Below are 20,010 nucleotides of genomic sequence, written 5' to 3' on the forward strand. Positions count from 1 at the left end.
TATATCTAGTTTGTAGTCTTGGTTGGAACCTGAAACATGTATGATGAATACAATCATAAGTGTTGTTTTTAAAGAAGACGCTATAACATGTACATATCAGATCGATGTACTCTTTTTACATGATATGGACGTATGTATCAAGTATGTCTTTTGCATGTGGTTCCAATCAACCATTGTATGAGCTAGTGTTGCTCTGAATGGTAGAATAGATTCACATGATAGAACATGTACATATCAGATCGTTGTACTCTTTTTACATGATATGGACGTACGTGTCGGGTATGTCTTTTGCATGTGGTTCCAATCACCAGTCTCTTTCTTCTTTGAAACTACAAGAACTGTCACAAATATATGGCGTTTTGGTTTTGGTGTGATTTATTGTTGTTCGTTGTTGAAGTGCCCTTGTGGATGTTGGAGACATAGATCGATGTCGTGTGGGTGGATGTTATTTGTCCGTCTTCCTCATTATCATCATGGAGTCCAAAATAACATTTACACTGGGATCAGTCTCTTCTTCTCATCCAAACCTTCTTCAAAAACAAATCACACAAAATGCCATATCATTGTCATTAGTCACTTTTTCTTGAATATTTGTCCATCTCATGCAACAAAATCTTATTGAGTTACCCCCTCACCCAACAATCCATTCAGTGAAATTTCACGCAAAACAATACTGAATATCCAAGAAACGATGTTTACCATATTTGGTTTTTTAAAACATTTTTTGGCGTTTTACAGTGGGTGGTAGTTAGGAAACATGGCATTTGTTTTTTGGTGTGATCAATGGAAGGTGCTGAGACGTTTCTATTTATAGGATGTTTTTGGCGTATAGTTTAGGCGGGATACTATTATAATAAATGCTAGTAATAAAGTATCCGTTGTTTTAGTTACTGTTTGTATTTACTGTTTTGTTCAGCTTTATCTGTTAAGTCTGTAACACGTCCCATCTTTCAAGTTTGACGTTTTATATTTAATGGCGTTTTTGTAGAACAAGATGATAAAATACACTAACTAACACACAGAAAAATTATGTAGGAAAAATAGTTTTTATTATTTGGCATTTTGTATTTAATGGCTTTTGTGGCATTTTGGCGTTTTGTAACTAATGAGAGAAATATAGTATCTTATTATTTGAAAAAAAATTACACAAAAGAAAATAAAAAAAATAAAACTCCTCGTTAGAAGGGACTTTGTCTGAGAAGTATTCATCACTCCCTTCGTCTTCTTCTTCGGATTCGTCTTCCAGTCTCTCATCCAAGTCATCACTTTCACTTTAATTGGCTTCTTGTTCTTAAAGATTTTGTAGCCTCTATTTGAACATGTCCTGCATCAATGCCAATTTTATGTTCATGTATGTGTTCAAACATGTGGCGTTGTGTAAATCCTCCAGGAACCCAAGACCCTGCTTGGTCATGATGTCTTCAAGTATGTAGTCTTCCTGTGACACCCGACAATTTAGGCTAGTACCGTACTGTTGTGACACGTGTAGTGACTAAATGATAATAAGATTTTATTAGACATGATGTTATTTTAAAATAGTTGAAGTCTGGTAAATCCAAACTAAATTATAAAGTCAGTTGCAATAAAAAGATAAACGCTTATCGCGTAACGAACAAAATGTGAAACGAAAGTCGGTGACCGCCCGGATAATGTTAAAATCCTAAAAAATATTTCGCTGTGATTAAAATCCTATTTTTAATCATAATCGTGAGGAAAAATTGATTAAAGTGCTTAAAATTCTTATTTTGCGAATTTAAGCACACACCGCGCGATACCGCGTGAATACTGCGAGACGTAGATAACGCAGTCAATCTAGAATGACAAAATATTATCCAGTAATATTTTAGTAAGATTATTTTATAAGTTGATAAAATGATTTTTAAAAGCGTTAAAACGCGATAAAACGCTAGATAAAATACCCGGTAGTCAGCAAAAGACCTGCTTTTTACCTGCATTATGTGTATATATTATATGTATATGTGTGATATGTGAGAGAGGTGATAGGTGGCGGCATTAGTGATGCCCACCTCTTTCTTATTTTGTGCAATTTGACAAGTGTAAGAAGCATGCAAAATTAATCATTCTAAAACCATTTAACCATTTCAAAAACCATCAAACAACAAATTCCTTTCCTTCCTTCATCACTCTCGGCTGAAACCTTCAACCATACACCTGCTTTCAAAATTTCAACTCATTTTCTTGAAGATCATGACGATTTCAAGCTAGTTTTGATTCGGTTTGAAGATCTAAAGGTGATTCCAAGGCGATTTCAAAGAGGAACAACCTCATTATCATCAAAAATCTCATCATAATTCCACTTTCGTACTTTAAAGGTATAAAAAATGTCATTACATTAAAAACTTGTTCTTAATGATGATGATGATGATGATGATGATGATTAGCATGGTTCTCGAATACGTGGATTCTCACAACTCTTGTAAACAGAACAATAAATGGTTTTTACAAAATTACAAATGAGATGAATGTGTGTATGTGTGTGAAGCATGGGTTTGTGTTTGTATTTAAGAATATGTGTTTTGATTTTTGATTAAAAGTGTTCTTGAAGAATGATTGCTTGAATGATTTAAGTAACATGCATGTGAAACTTGAAAGTTCTTGAAATAATATTTGCTATATGTATGATCATATGGCCGAAATATATAGGCTAGTGTGAAGATGATTGTGTTATGATTAAGTAGTTTAACTTATTGTAAGAACTATGGAAAGCATGCATGATTAATCAAAAGGTTTTCATGAAGGATACTTATAAATCAGAATATAAACTCACAAAAACAATACTGTATGATGTGTTTTGATGTAATAAAACTATGTCATAAATTTAGTAGCTTCACATGTTGTACATGTAGCTTAAAAAGTAGTAAAATTAGTGAAATTGCATGATTTTTGTGTCATACATGAAACGTGCATTATCATGAGTAAAATTATCATTTTGATCAGTAGATAATGTGTTTTATGTTAAAATATCAAGTCATGATGATTTGGGATGGTTACGGTAAAGTTCGGTACGAAACTATGCGTTAAAAACGGAAAAAATCGGCTTTTTAAGTGATTTTATAAAACAGTTTTGAATATGATTATAAACTGAAATTTTATGATAAATATAAAGTATTTTAACTTATATTAAATATCTTTGGTAATTGGTTGGTCATACGTGACTTCTGACGCCAAAAAACGCTACCGAAATGGTAAATACGCATATTTCAACGTACACGACAACGGGAAGTTCAAAGGTGAACTTTGAGTGATATAAGTTGATATGTGAATATGAATATTTGAAAATAGGTCTGTTAAGTGGTTACATGTTAATATGGATTGATGCTATGTTTAGGCGTTCGTGTGATAAAAACGGTAAACTAGATCAAAATCACGTTATATGTGCGTAAATTGTGATGAACATGAAAATTTACGTTTAAGATACTTTGATGAATTATTTGACATATTAAGTGTTATGTGAAATATATGTGCGAATCGATGTAATATGAGAATTATGAAATATATCGAATATGTCCATACTTATGCATATATATTACGAAGCGCAAATCGTAGATATATGGCGAATAAGCAGGCATAATAAAAAGGTCACCTATAAAATCGTTCTAAACGGAAATATCTTAATATGTATGTGTATGTATGAACATAGGGGAAGGTTCAAATGAAAAACACTAGTTAACGCGAAAACTCGAAAACTAACTTAAAAAGCCTAAAAAGCATACCAATTTTTTTTCATACCAATTTTCGTTATCTTAGGAAGGGATGGCAAAAATACCCGAGCCCAACGGGTATACCCGAAACCCGACACAACTGGGACGGGTATACCCAACACCCGACGGGTATTGGGCCGGGTATGAGATTAGTTTTAAAAATTTTCGCGGGTATGGGTAGGGTATGGGATTAGGTGATACCCGACCCGATTACCCGATTTCACATACCCGTTTACCCGAACTATATACCCGATCATATACCCAAAGTTTTTAATTTATATTTTTATTTTCCATTAACCCTTATCTATTAGTGATTTATTTTAGTATGTTCATAATGTGAAAAAATAATTTTTCTTTTAGCATATGTATTTGATGATAGTATTTATATTTTGTATGTTGTGAAGTATATACATATAAGTGTATAAATATTATAAAGTTATTAATTTATGATAAAACTAATATGTATGTAATATATTTTAATTTATAATAGTTGTTGCATAAATAAAATTATATAATAATTATAATAGTAAAAAATGTATTTGGAAATCCCAATGTATATCTTCTAACAAACTAATGGGTATACCCGGTACCCGACGGGTAATTACCCGACATATACCCGACGGGTATTGGGTCGGGTATGGGACACGATTTTACAACCGGGTATGGGTATGGGATTACCAATACCCGACCCGAACCCGACCTATTGCCATCCCAAATTTTACGTATATAAACAAAACACACATGTGTACTACAAATTTTTTTTTTGTAATTTCTTTTTTATATACAAAAAGTAGCGATTTTTTATAAAAAAAATTTTAAAAATAAACTTTGGTGTATTTTTTAGGCTGTTTTAGTTAGTTTTCGCGTTAAAAGTGGTTTTCATTTGAATCATCCCCTATGAACACACACACACACACACACACACACACACACATATATATATATATATATATATATATATATATATATATATATATATATATATAAATTGCCAACATAATCAAAATAAAGATTTTCGTGAAAATCTTAGAGATGTGTGAAAATTCGAAGTATCTGAGAAACTAAATTGTTTGTAGAATAATTAGTTATTAAATCGTTCCTATTTAAATTAGGATATGTAGATTCAGACTAAGGGATTGCGATAATAAAAAGCACCCAAAGGTGAGTGTCACAGAAACCCCTCTTTTTACTGTTTTATATACTGTTTCAGGGGAGAGAAACGCCTTTAAAAAGAAAAGTATATGTTTTCATATAAAATATACTTTCGAATTACATAAAAATGTATTTTCAAGGAAAATATGATTTTTAGAATATTATAATGTGTTTTGTAGAAAACACGAAATCATATAGATGAATGACTTAAACTGTTTTCGAGAAAAAACAAGTTTTAATGAAATAAATAGTTTTTGGGGAAAACGGGGGAAATGACTATGTTATGGGTATAACAATCGTAAAGATTTAAAAACGGTTTTTAAATCTAAGTTGGGACAAATTTGCCAAGTCTCAAGAGTGTAAGTAGTAGCATTGTCTTACATTGCCTGGGGGATGTCGGGAATTTTTACAACGCCAAATATTAAATTGTTATTCAGTAGGTTATATATATTGTTGAATTGGGGAATGCAAGTGGTTTTCTAAATGCGGGAAACTGGGCGCAGTTAATAGCATTTAATCATTAAGTAATGCACACGTGGAATCGTTAATAGGTCTATTGGGTTGACTACCCCGTCATGATCAGTCGCTCTGATCTACATAGCGGCGAATTTGAATTCTTTAACCGTCTAGTATTGATTAAAACCTCAATCTTAGTATATAGCTCGTAATGTCTAACTAACTTACGAAACTGAAGTTATAACGAAAAATTTAATATTACTAAAAATCATGGGTATAAGTCTTCATCAGAGACATGCCTGCGGGGCCGCTTCGAATGAATTCCTCCATGACATTTTACGAAGAAAATAAAATGATCTTTCTTAAACATATGTGAATGTTTTCAAACCATCAAAGGGTTGAATTAAGAAAGTTTTCCATAAACAAAATTGTTACGAAATTATATGTGAACTCACCTTCCATTGTGTTGACACTTGATTTTTACGTGTTCTTCAGGTACATGAATTCGGCTTCGAGGATTTTGGCTTATGTCGTCATGTGGTTGGTGATGCTTGTTGTAATTAAATAATTAAGTTTGGACACTTTAAAAAACTGTCATGGTGTGACAACTGGCACTTTTCCATGTATTCCGTACAATAATGAACAGTAAATTGTACTTTGATGACTGTGCATGATTGAATTAACAAGACGAATGATTTTCTGATTACTGTCGTATACATACAAAGGCATTTCATGTTGCAAGATTGTTTATCATTATTACATGCAACACAGTATGGTTCAATTAGCTCACAGAACAAAGTTAGCACAATTATCAGACAAACTAGAAGTACTGACGGGAGTTCAGTACTCAGACAGACATGATGTTAAGACACAGAATGAGCCCCGGAACCAAGAGTTACACTAGAATAGTGTGTAGGAAAGTAGGGATCATAAAATGCCTTCCGAATGATGATTCAAGTGCCGAAAGGTGCCCGGAACACACTAAAACTGCATAATTCTGCAGAAAACAATAAAATTCAGCAGTTTTCAGCATTTTAACATCACAACATAATGCAGAATTATGGTTTAATGGTCCAGAATGCTTTGATAAGGGTCAGGAATAAAAACTGTTATAAAAGGCATCATATTGCACACTAAACTGCGCAATTTAGCACCTTAACGAACCGGTAACCAACCGAATAACCGGAAACTACACGAAATACCAAAATTTAACTAGAAGCATTGTTTTAATGTTACAAAGCTAGTTATGGTCACTAAACATCATATTACCTCCCTAAACTCATAAACACACTTAAACCCTCTCGAATGCGAAGGTGCCTAACTACGATGGTAATGGTGAGGCGGAGGAGGCAACCTTGGACAGCAACCCTATCAGTGGGACGAGGTCCCCGAGGCATTTACAAAACAAGATTGACGACACTCTTGTCCAGACAAGGAAGATGAGGTACTCATCTTGAAGGTGCCCCTCCAACTACTATTACTAGGAACCCTCCTTATTCCTATCATGTCTAAGCATTGTGCCATCTCTCGCATGACGACAACCGGATTTAGCACGTGGACCACCATAAAGGTCCTTTCTATTTGAAAGTAAGAGGACAGTAGTGTCCCCTCTCTGGCTGATCGTTTGCTTTGAACGAGAGAAAATCAGGGTGACCATGCAAGACAATTTATTATTATGGGGGCCCACGTGATAACAACTTGTAGTGCATGGGGAATCTTGGTGGACTATGCGGGTCAAGCTAATGATCACCACCCATTCAAACTCTCTAGGTGTTCAAACCTCCATCTAATGGAACAATACCGAGATAGTTGCTATAACACTCTACAAAGCAGGAAGTCTGTCTTTGCCTACTTCGTGCCTCACACTTCTACCCGTAATATGAGTCGTTTGGGAACCGATATCTAAGCAAGAGAAGATGGCTAACACTCAGAAAAGATTCAGTAACTCTACACTCTCTATCCCATAAAGCACCCCATCGTTGGGTAGTGCATTCGCGCCTTGGAAAACTGCTCTACGGTTGCTACAAGGCGCAATTCGGTGCTGGGGATGAAGTCACGTACCCTCATGACCTTGTTTCTGCATTTTCACTATCACCTCCTATCCGTGGTAGTAATGCACAACCTCCATCTTTTGGGGAGTACACCCGTTTTTGTGAAACTAAAGACCTAAGAAGACCAATGTAGAAGGAAAATAGTCACTACTTTTGTATTATGAAACTTGTATGACCGAGGTGATGTAACCTCGAGTCCATCTTGTTTTTCTTCTGAAAAAATGTATCAAGTTGTCAAGCATATGTGAAAGCTCAGTGGTTGTTTTCTTATTTATACATTGTCGATTTCATGTGCATGTGATGTTATGTGATTACATGTTTTCTTGCTGTGATGATTATTCATGTTATATATGTATGTATACATATACACCTCATAGGCAATTATTGGGCGAATGATGTCTAACCTACCCGATACCTTTTGCTAGAAGAAAATGCCGCCCAGACGTGACACGGACACTAATACGTTACCAAGGACAGAAGCTGAGCTTCAAGAACGCATATCGTAGGCAATTGCACAGCACGAGGCCAACCGCTCAGCACATAGCGGTGGCACTTCTGAAAATAACCCTCCAACTGGTAATGTTAAGTCACCTAAGACACATTACAAATCTTTTGGGTATTTCCAATTATGCTTTGCGAATGCTCACTCGTAAATTGTGTTGCTTGTGTTACAGGCTGTACTTACAAGCAATTTCTGGATTGCAAGCCTCTCAGCTTTGATGGCACTGGAGGTGTTGTCGCATTTGTTCGTTGGGTCGAGAAAACCGATTCTGTGTTGAGGATGAGCAAGTGTGCACCTGAACAGAGGGTTACCTATATTTCAGGGCTATTCATGGATGGTGCACTTTCCTGGTGGAACCACCAAGTTCAAACTCTTGGCGAAGCTGCTGCATATGTGCTAACCTGGGATGAGCTTAAGGAACTGATGCGCAAGAAGTACTGTTCAAGAGCTGAGATCCAGAAACTAGAAACAGAGTTCTGGAACTTGAAGATGGATGGACCTAAGGTAGCTGAGTATATTCAGCGTTTTCATGACTTATCAAGGGTCGTTCCTTATCTTGTCGAGCCGGAGTTCAAGAGAATCGAGCGGTTTATTTGGGGACTTGCGCCTCAAATCCTGAGCATGGTTACTGCCGCAAAGCCTCCAACCATCGTAGAGGCTATCGATTTGAGCGTTGCACTGACTGAAGAAGCTCTTCATATGGGAAAGTTTTCGAAATCTGAGACAAATATGAAAGAGACTCACGTGGAATCTTTGGGCGACAACAAAAGAAAGCTTTCAAACCTGAAGAAAGGCACTCAAGCAAGCCATGGCAACTCCAATGTAAACAAAAGAAGGGAAGCAAACCCGCCTCGTGGCATGAGAGCTTATGGAGCCACCAATAAGGCCGGTGGTAAAGTTTACCTGGGGACTAAGCCGAGATGTGACGAATGCAAGTTTCACCATGAAGGTCAATGCCTGAGACCTAAGTGTGACATATGTGGAAAAGAGGGACACGACAAGGATGCCTGTTGGGCAAGATATCCCAACCAAGGAGGAAATGATAACTATAACCAAGGCGGAAAGAATAATGATAGGATTCCAGGTTGCTTCAACTGTGGTGACGTGGGGCACTTTAGAAAAGATGGCCCTAAGAAGAAGCAAGCGAGGAAGAGACTTCACAATCAGAGATCGTGAAGCACGCCAGGATCGAAATGTGGTCACGGGTACGTTCCCTATTAACCAACCCTATGCATCCATTTTGATTGATATTGGCGCCGACTTTAGCTTTGTATCTATAGAACTTAAGAACCTACTTGGTCTAGAAGCAAGTAAGCTAAATACCCCCTTATTCAATAGGATTAGTAAATGGGAAAGTTAGTTAAAGCAAATGAGGTGATTAAGGGTTGTACTTTGGAACTTGGAGAGTGGGAATTTTCTATTGAACTCCCACCTGTTGATTTGGAGGTTATGACGTTGTAGTCGGCATGGATTGGCTATCCAAGAATAGAGAGCTGAGGTTGTTTGTCATGAGGAAATCATTCGCCTCCCTCTTGCGAATGATGAAACATTTATAGTACACGACCTTCATGCAGTTGTTGCGAGGACGCTGGGCCCAATAAGGCGGAGGATGGCGACATCCCACATTGGTCATAAAGGCGCATGAGTGCCTCCGAAAAAGGCTGCATAGTCTTCCTTGCTCATGTTGTCGATAAGGAGACCAAGGAGCCGAAGCTGGAAGACATCCACGTTGGGAAGGAACTTCCAGAAGTCTCTCCCGAGGACTTGCTAGGATTACCCCCACAGAGACAAGTCGAATTCCATATTGACTTGGCTCCAGGCGCCGCTCCTGTAGCCAAGGCACCACATCGACTTGCGCCATCCGAAATACAAGAGTTATCCATTCACAAGGCCGAGCTTCTCACCTTGGGGGGGGGGGCTCCAATGTGATTTGTCAAGTAAAAGGATGGACATTTTCCGTATGTGTAACGACTATAGAGAGTGAATAAGTTAACCATCAAGAATCGGTATCCCTTGCCAAGGATTGATGACTTAGTCGACCTACTGCAAGGCTCTAGCTACTACTCCGAGATCGACTTGAGGCCGAGATATCATCAACTACGAACACAAGAATAAAGTATCCCTAAAACGACTTTTAGGACTCGTTATAGACATTACGAGTTTCTTGTCATGCCATTTGGCTTAACGAACGCACCGGCAGTATTCATGGATCTCATGAATTGGGTGTGTAAGCCGTACATGGATGAGTTTGTAATTGTGTTCATTGATGACATCCTTGTGTACTCGCGAACCCAGGTGGGTCATGAGTGATACCTACAAGATACCCTAGAACTCTTGAAGAAGGAACAGTTGTATGCGAAACTGTCGAAGTGCGAATTCTGGGTTCGCGAGGTGCAATTCTTAGGGCACGTGGTGAATGAGAATGGAATTCATGTTGACCCTACCAAGATCGAGGCTGTCAAGAACTGGGAAGCCCCAAAGACGCCAACTGAGATACAACAATTTCTGGGGTTAGCGGGCTATAACAGACGATTCATAGAGAACCTTTTCAAGGATTGCTCAACCGCTAGCAACCCTAACCTAGACGGTACCTATCTTGTCTTTAACTGACGGTACCGATGAATTTGCGGTTTATTGTGACGCTTCTCGACAAGGTCTCGGCTGTGTGTTGATGCAACGAGACAAGGTCATCACGTACGCGTCACGTCAATTAAAGGTGCATGAGAAGAGCTATACGACGCACGACCTTGAGTTAGGAGCTGTGATATTCACATTGAAGATTTAGCGTCACTACCTGTATGGCACTCGTTGCACAATCCTCACAGACCGAAAGAGCTTGCAACACATTTTTGATCAGAAGGATTTGAATATGAGACAACGAATATGGGTTGAACTGTTGAATGATTACGACTGTGAGATTAAGTAACACCTTGACAAGGCGAGCATTGTAGCTGACACCTTTATCCGCAAGGAGTGCGCAAAACCCCTAAGGATGCGAGCCTTAGAGATGACCGTACAGACGAATCCCGCTACTCGGATTCGTGAAGCTGAGCAAGAGGCGCTCAAACCAGAGAACCTACAAGCTGAAGCATTACGCGGAATGGGAGAGTAATCGTTGCCCAAGGAAGATGGAAACATTGTACTTCCTGAAGCAAATTTGGGTTCCATTCTTCGGCGATCTACGTGCACTTATTCTGGATGAAGCTCATGAGTCGAGGTACTCTATCCATCCTGGATCCGATAGGATGTACCAAAACTTTTATTGACAGCCCAAGATGAAAGCCGACATTGCTACATATGTGGGTAACTGTCTTACTTATGCCTCTGTTGTCAAAAGCGAGGGCTTAGGTCGCCTAGGCGCCAATTTCAGGCGAAGCCCCATAATACCGCCTGGTGGCAGGCAAGACGATGCAAAAGGTGGAATTTGGAAAAGCCCTAATAGGCGATAGCTTTCTTTCAGGCGCTACTCAATGGAAGGCGGTGGCTTTTTTCAGGTACGCTCCATCCTAATAGGAATTTGATTTTATCTAAAAAAATTCTTTGATTTTGTTTTGATCTTATCACATAAGATTGCCAATTCGAATTGACCTTAAAAATTATCGGCAATCACCATCTCTATAAAACTCTAAATAAAAAATCTAGGGTTACCAAGCTTTTCACATACCACGATAACCAACCAGAACTTTCAGAGGCAAATTCAAGGTTAGTTTTTTTTTCTCAATTGCTCAATAGCTTATTTGCTTTATAGCTTATTTGCTTTATAGCTTATTTGCTTTTGATTTGATACCTCGATACTCAACTATGTATATTCTTTTAATTCATATTATGTTAACTAGTTTTATTTACACTTGAAATTAGTCTATAACTAGCACATTCTCATAAACTCCGTAGTAGTTGCTAAATTGTACGACCTCTTAGTGTCTAAGTGGATATAGAAGAGTAAATAAACAGTTTTCTGTTGTAGGCTGACGAAAGCTTAATTGTTGGGGAAAAATCACTATTTAACTTATTGAGATTTTTGAACTAATTAATGTTATGGACTGCAATTGTTGACTTGTTTCCACAGAAAATGGCATCTGAAGGTGATTTGGCATCCTCAAAAACCAGGAGTAACGATCCTGGATGGAAGTATAATCTTTTGAAAGATAAGAATGACAAAAATTGTGTAACTTGCATTTTCTGCAACAAAGTAACTAGAGGAGGGATTTATCGAGCTAAGCAACACCAAATTGGAGGTCATAAAAATGCAAAAGTATGTTCTAAGTGTCCACAAAATGTTAAAGATGAACTGAGATCATATGTCGAAATCCAAAAGTCAAAGAAAAACCTTGATGGTTTCCATTACTTGGATTTTGAACAAGGTGGATTTGGTGATGATGAAGAGGATGAGGATGAGGTAACGGAGATAGCTAATGTTCAAAAGAAAAGGACTGGGGTAAATATTGGTGGAGCTGATAAAAGAAAGAAATCAAATGTGAAGGGTCCACTTGATTTGTTAATGTCGAAAAGTAAAGGAAAATATGTTCAAACAAGCATAATGCTTACGACAAGGAGCTTCGAGGAAGAACAGTTCAAAAAAATGCTGCCTTTTTTTACCAAGCTGGCATAGCATTCAATGTTGCTAAGTTAGATAGTTTCAAAGAGATGATCGGGGCTATTGGAAACTATAGGCCAAATCTCAAGCCGCCTAGTTATCACGAGTTGCGGGTTCCACTTCTTAAGAATGAGACAGACAATGTAGAAAAGTGGATTGAAGGGCAAAAGGTGGAGTGGTCAAAATTTGGGTGTTCGATTATGTCGGATGCTTGGACGGATCAGAGACATAGAACATTGATCAACTTTTTGGTCAATAGTTCTAAAGGGACTGTGTTTGGTTGATAACGAGAAAAAACTCGCAATGGGTTATATTTATGAAGCGATGGTGAGAGCAAAAAAAAAAAAAACAATAGCAAAAGCTTTAGGCAAGGATAGTACCGATTACATGATGGTGGCGAGCATAATTGATAACAGGTGGAGTTGTCAACTCCACCATCCATTACATGCAGCGGGTTACTACTTTAACCCGGAGTTTTATTGCACCAACCCGGACATTGAAAATAACAAAGAGGTGTCTGATGGATTGATTGAGTGCATTAAGAGGCTTGTCCCTAACAAGCAAAAACAAGATTCTATCATGAAGGAGATGGTGATCTGGGTGAACCAAGAGGGCTCTTTTGGTTTAGAGATGGCAAAGCGTGGAATTGGTAATATAGCTCCAGGTAAGTTCTCTACCTTTGAATTATTTTATGTTTAAGTTTTTTTATTTTTGCTTAATTTGGTATTTTATCAGCTGAGTGGTGGAAACTTTATGGGAAAGGGACCCCAAATATTCAACACGTGGCTATTAAAGTTCTTAGTCTGACATGCAGTTCGTCTGGATGCGAAAGAAACTTTAGTGCTTTTGAGCATGTAAGTGACCCAATTTTAGAGTTTGTATGAAATTTTTTATTCCTTCAAACTATTTAAAATTTGTCACTTTTAATAGATCCATTCCAAGAAAAGAAACCGTTTGGAACACAAGAAGTTACATGATATTGTGTTTGTAAGATACAACAAGACACTCCAAAATCGTCGTGACAAGAATGTTGCATATGATCCAATATCATTGGATAACATTGATGCTTGTAATGAGTGGTTGGTTGGGAGGATGGAAGAAGATGTGAATGATGAGGCTAAAGATGAATATGGGGTTGGAGAGGTAAGGGGAAGAAAATCGTCACAACCTTCTTCCTCACGAGCTCTAGTGGATGAAACCTCTAAAGAAGACATTGAAGATGAACCAGAAGCTGATTATCAACCTGAAGTGGATGGAAATTATGATGAATTTGATAACCTTGATGATTGATGAATGAAAGATTGCTGGTGGATTTGAACTTTTGCTTTTTTAGTATTTTTAAGCATTTGGCATTTGGATTTTAAAAGTTTGTTGCTTTTGAATTTGGTATTCATGTTTTGGTATTGCTTTTGAATTGTCTTTTGAACTGAATTTGGATTTAAATAAATTTGCGGCATACGTTGTTTGGATTTAAATAAATTTGCGGCATACCTTGTTCTATTTAGCTCAGGAGGTCTTGCTGCATACGTTGTTTGGATTTAAATAAATTTGCGGCAGATAATCTTATTACTTATTAGTGAGATCTTATAATTTTTTTTGTATGCAGAGCGAGATACTGAAACATGCTGGCGATTTTACGGGAGCAGCTGCATTTGGATTTTAAAAGTTTGTTGCTTTTGAAACATGCTGGTGATTTTACGAATGTTGCAGGCTGATCAGGTCCAACTATTCAAATACATTATGATATTCATTTACTTAATTTTAAACATTTGTACACTCCCTGATTTCAGTTTTTTACTCTCGATAATGAATTCTGTTAGGTCCAACTATTCAAATACATTATAATATTCATTTACTTAATTTTAAACATTCGTACGCTCACTGACTTCAGTTTTAAACGAACTTTGCAGGCTGATCAGGTCCAACCTGCATGACATGCAGTGCATGTGGTTATTTTTTGGTTTTTTTTCCTACGTGAGCTTTTTTTTTTCTCGGGCTAGCGCTTTATGTGGCGCCTTGCGCTTAGGCCCTAGAGAGACCTTAGCGCCTTGAGTGCGCCTATCGCCTTTAACAACATAGACTTGTGCGAAAGTTAAGATAGAATACCAGAAACCACTAGGGCTGCTGCAACAACCTGAGATTCCCATGTGGAAATGGGAAGAAATCTCAATGGGTTTCATTATGAAGCTACCACGAACCCGAAAAGATCATGATATGATTTGGGTAATTTTTGATCGACTCACAAAGTCCGTGCATTTCCTACCGAACCGTGAGGAAGATAACACGAAGAAGTTAGCAGAGATATGCCTCAGGGAGATTGTGGCACGCCATGGAGTGCCTGTATCCACCATATCCGATCGAGATGGTCGTTTGTGTCAAGGATCTGGCAAACGTTTCAGAAGGCATATGGATCACAGTTGGATCTTAGCACAACCTTTCACCCCCAAACGGACGACCAAAGTGAACGGGCGATATAGACCTTGGAAGACATGCTACGTGCTTGTGTGATGGACTTTGATGGAAGTTGGGATACTCACTTGCCTTTAGTGGAGTCTTCCTACAATAATAGTTATCACACCAGCGTTCAGGCCACCCCGTTTGAAGCTTTATATGGACGTAAGTGTCGGTCCCCATTGCGTTGGGCGGAAACCGGAGATAAATGGTTTATTGGCCGTTGGTTCAGGAAACTAAAGACAAGATCGTTCAAATACGTGATCGTATCAAGTCAGCACGTGATATACAGAAAAGCTACGCCGATAAGCGGCGGAAACCGTTGGAATTTGAGGTTGGAGATATGGTTTTATTGAAAATCTCGCCTTGGAAAGGCATGGTACGATTTGGAAAGCATGGGAAGTTGAACCCACGGTACATTCGACCTTTTGAGACCCTGGAAAGGATCAGAACCGTTGCATACAAGTTGAAACTTCCAAAAAGAACTTACCAGTGTCCCTGACATGTTTCACGTGTCTAACCTCAGGAAAAGTCCTACCCAAGAAACAGTCGTCTTTCCCGCAAACGAGATTCACATCAATGACAAACTCCAACTTACCGAAGAACCTGTTAAGGTCATGGACTATAAGGTCCACAAAACATGGAGAAGTCGTTTTAAACTTGTCAAAGTTCGTTGGAATTCACATCATGGCCCATAATTTACTTGGGAACATGAAGACCAAATCAAGTCTAAGTATCCACATCTATTTCACAACTCCCCTGCAACTGATAAAACAGCTTGAATTTCGGGACGAAATTCTTTTAACGGGGGGAGAATGACAACTGACACTTTTCTATGTATTCCGTACAATAATGAACAGTAAATTGTGCTTTGATGACTGTGCATGATTGAATTAACAAGACGAATGATTTTCTGGTTACTGTCATATACATACAAAGGCATTTCATGTTGCGAGATTGTTTATCATTATTACATGCAACACAGTATGGTTCAATTAGCGCACAGAACAAAGTTAGCACAGTTATCAGACAAACTAGAAGTACTGACGAGAGTTCCGTACTCAGACAGACATGATGTTAAGACACAGAATGAGCCCCGGAACCAAGAGTTACACTAGAATATTGTGTAGGAAAGTAGGGATCATAAAATTGCCTTCCGAATGATGATTTAAGTGCCGGAAGGTGCCAGAAAGTGCCCGAAACACGCTAAAACTGCAGAATTCTGCAGAAAACAATAAAATTCAGAAACTTTTAGCATTTTAACATCACAATATAACGCAGAATTATGGTTTAATGGTCCAGAATGCTTTGATAAGGGCCGGGAATCAAAACTGTCATAAAAGACATCATATTGCACACTAAACTGCGCAATTTAGCATCTTAACAAACCGGTAACCAACCGAACAACCGAATTGTTTTAATGTTACAAATCTAGTTATGGTCACTAAACATCATATTATCTTCCTAAACTCATAAACACACTTAAACCATAAATTAACACTTAAATCCTAACTAAACTAACTAACCAAGACTTGAAACCAAACTAGATAACCCCCCCCCCCATAACCGGTTATAGACAAGGGCCCCACTCTTGATTTCTTATAGTTATTTTATTAAACTTGTTGCTTGGATTTTTAACATTATAACCTACATGTAATAAAATGTTGGAAGGATCTTTATTTAAACCACAAGACTATAACATAAGTATCATTCATCATCTTCAACAAAACTCCTTCTCCTACACCCCCAAAACTCACGGCCACACTCATCTCTCACACAACCTCCATTTTCATTCCATTTCCAAGCATTCTAAGGGCTCTCTAAGGTGTAAGAAGCATATCTAAGAAGGTTGGGAGATTTGGAAGTTGAAGGACCTCATCTAGGAGCTTTTATCCACTCTATTTCTTCATCATCTTCATACTTGTTCTTCCCTAGCCTTAGAGCTAGTAGTAAGCTCCTTTAACCATGTTTTTACTTCTAGTTTTAGTGGTTAAAGTGTTATGTAACTTGTTAAACAAAAGAATCTCAAGAAAACATAAGCATGAACATAAACATAAAGCTTAATAACATGAAGATCAAGTTGTTTTAGTGTATGTATGAAACTTTTTTGTTGATTTCTTGTGTTTACGGTGTAGATCACCATAAGAAGCTTGCTAGATGATGATTAAACACATGATCTAGCAAGTATAAGGATGAATCTTGAGAAATTTGTGATGATCATCCTTTATGTTAAACATGAACTTGAGGATGAACTTGTTTTGGTGTATGATGATTATCTCCACAAGTTATAAGTCTTGTAAATAAAGGATTTCAAAAATAATATTTTCAAGAAACTAATGTTTATTACAAGATTTAACATGAAGTTGGTGTTTAAAGAAAGTAAACATGTTTTAAGGGTTAAAACAAAGCTAGTAAGGCATATGTAACAAGAAAAATACAAAAAGATTGATTTCATACAAGTTGTGAAGAGTGAAAATTCATAAGAATGAGTTTTATAACATAATAACCATGTTTTTAGTGTTCTTAAAGCTCACTAAACAACATGTGAAATTACTACAAATTTTTACAAACTTTCAAGTTCATGTCATAGTGTAAAATGCATATTTTTGGCTCTTGGTAAGTTATGTGTAAATTGTTGATGATTGGTGATGAATTTCTAAAAAAAATGATATACTTTTAAGCATGGAAACCTCCATTTTTAAAGGGAAACTATGGCAAAATTTTTGTAGAAATTAAACACTTAGAAAAAGATTTTTAAACAAGTGTTTACAAGTAAATTTTGATCATGGTTCTTATATAAAAATTTGCCATAATTCTTATTACAAAAAAAAAATTACAAATATTGGAGGTTGATTTTTGATAATAAAAATCACTAAGTATATATTTAGGAAAGTATATATTTAGATGTCACAAAATTGTGTGTTACTTGTATATTGATTGTAATACTTATATTATTTTAGGAACTTGAAAATAATATAACACACCAAAATACCAAAATTTGAAATATAAAATATTACCAAAATCCAAAGAAAATAAATATATAAACTATACCTGAATATTGGACAAACCGGACAAGGACCTTGGACTATATTTGTATATGTATTCCGGAAATAAATTATTAACTCGAAAAGTATGACGAACGGTATTTTTGAAAGCAAGGAAATGGCAAGATATGAATTTTTACAAGTATTACAAAATACAACATATTTTGCCAAATAGAAAATATATTATTTTTGAGAGGACAAAAATATATATTTTCTTAAACAAGTTAAAAATATATTATTTTGGGTGAAAGATAGAAATATATATTTTCTAAAGTTAATCTTAAAAATATACATCATTTTTGAGATACATATGAAGGTATATTTATTTTTGCCAAGTTAAGTTATAGATTTTTTTCTATAAAAATTCTCTTGAAATATGAATATTTTAAGAATACAAAGTTGGTGATTTTTAGTTGTCTAAAAATAATATTCCGGAATATTAAATATAAGTTAAGTATAAAATACTTAATAAATACAAGAAAATACGTATTTTCATACGTACAATTATACACCGGAATACACCACTAATACTTGGCAAAATACCCATGTACAAATGTTACACACAAGTATGAAAATACACAAGTACAAATATACCCATACTTGGGAAAAATATTTATATGAGGAACACATGATAAAACAAGTTAAAATATATTATTTTAACAATATTCCAATAATTGGATAAATATAATTATTTTAACTAATAATGATATAATCTAGAATTATATAATGTATATCAAAGATATAACTCAAATTATACCAATTCCAAAACAAGTCTTAATAAATGAATAAGACTGAGAGTCGTTACACGACCTAAACGTCTAATAAGCCATTGCATGTGTGTAGGTAGTTGTACGACTTGTAGAAGGACCTTTGAGTATACGAGATAGCAGGACACAAACTTGTGAGTTCATGTCCCCCTTTTCTCTTAACTGTTTTCATATTTATAACTCTCGGGGGTGAAATACATATCAACATGGGTATGATTTAGCTATGTAATGAACTATTAGATCATGTGAGCATTGGCTGAATTTGAAGTGCCATTAATTCATTTGAAAACTATGGACAAGGGTTAGTGTCGGGTACGACCGAGCCCCACTCATGGTCCTTGTGTGACCACTTAGAGTGCTGTTGTGTCCCAGTCGAGGTGATTCAGCAACGGTCAAGGTGATTTAACACAATCAAGGTGATTTGATACATTCAAGGGGATTTGACACAACCAAGGTGATTTGACACAGTCGAGGTGATTCGACACAGTCGAGGTGGTTCGACACTAATAATCGTCTACTCGGGTTGAGTACTCTGACGGGTAGTCCGTAGGACAACCCATAAGTGGTATAAATGATAATAAAATCCTACATTTAATCGGGTAGTTGTCTAGAATTAGATAACTACGGTTGTTTGTGTTTCAGGTACAAACGGGAGCTTAAAATGGAAGGAACACGGAGAATAAATGAAAAAAAATCAATTTTTGGAATTGAAGAATTAAGAGGATAGCATGATAGAGGACGAAATTACAAGAACGTAGGCGAAAATGGTGAAGAAAATGGAGTTGAAACGAAAAAGTTATGCTGAAAACAAGTTTTCCTGTTGAAGCCTGCCGTAGGCTACGGCAAGGGCCGTAGCTTACGACGGTGACTGGCACTTTTTGTCACCGTATGACAGTTTAAAGCCACCGTAAGCCATTCCAAGCCACCGTAAGCTACGGTGGCCACCGTAGCTTACGGTGCTGACCTGCGTAAATGTGTAACTTCCACCTTTTAATGCGGATTTATGGTGTCTTTTCACCTCTAATCATTCCCATTCGGTTACACATCATTTTGGAGACGATTTTTCTTGTTCTTGGGAGCTTGAAGACATCTTGAATCATTGTTTTTATGTTTTTGATTGTGATGAACATTAATACTTTTGTTATGATGATTGTCCAAGACATGTGCGGCTAAACTTATGGTGGTCATCTTTAGTTGAAGGTTTGTTTGAGACGGTTGTGCTTTGATTTCGTATTTCTACAATGGTAAACTTTATCTATGTTTTGTTTATT

The 20,010-nt window shown here is 36.8% G+C and overlaps 1 protein-coding gene and 1 long non-coding RNA gene across 2 annotated transcripts; both read left to right on the forward strand.

The window, feature by feature from the left end:
• Nucleotides 1-2,138: 2,138 nt before the first annotated feature.
• LOC118482805 lies at nucleotides 2,139-6,049 on the forward strand. Its single transcript, XR_004868860.1, has 3 exons — nucleotides 2,139-2,333; nucleotides 4,835-4,883; nucleotides 5,826-6,049. It is a non-coding gene; the product is annotated as an uncharacterized LOC118482805 (long non-coding RNA).
• Nucleotides 6,050-12,801: 6,752 nt separating this feature from the next.
• On the forward strand, nucleotides 12,802-13,767 carry LOC110882240. Its single transcript, XM_022130315.1, has 3 exons — nucleotides 12,802-13,141; nucleotides 13,213-13,331; nucleotides 13,408-13,767. Exons 1-3 carry the CDS (start codon nucleotides 12,802-12,804, stop codon nucleotides 13,765-13,767), a joined length of 819 nt encoding a protein of 272 aa, XP_021986007.1.
• The last annotated feature ends 6,243 nt before the right edge of the window (nucleotides 13,768-20,010 follow it).

Source organism: Helianthus annuus, chromosome 10 (genome assembly GCF_002127325.2).
Source record: "Helianthus annuus cultivar XRQ/B chromosome 10, HanXRQr2.0-SUNRISE, whole genome shotgun sequence".
NCBI lineage: Eukaryota > Viridiplantae > Streptophyta > Magnoliopsida > Asterales > Asteraceae > Helianthus > Helianthus annuus.

What these genes read in the sequence shown, in the direction of transcription:
- LOC110882240 (XM_022130315.1), top strand. Translation starts at nt 12,802, where the DNA reads ATGGTGAGAGCAAAAAAAAAAAAAACAATAGCAAAAGCTTTAGGCAAG. An exon ending in AATTGGTAATATAGCTCCAG is followed by an intron (nt 13,142 to 13,212) that starts GTAAGTTCTCTA and finishes GTATTTTATCAG; the next exon opens with CTGAGTGGTGGAAACTTTAT. An exon ending in ACTTTAGTGCTTTTGAGCAT is followed by an intron (nt 13,332 to 13,407) that starts GTAAGTGACCCA and finishes CACTTTTAATAG; the next exon opens with ATCCATTCCAAGAAAAGAAA.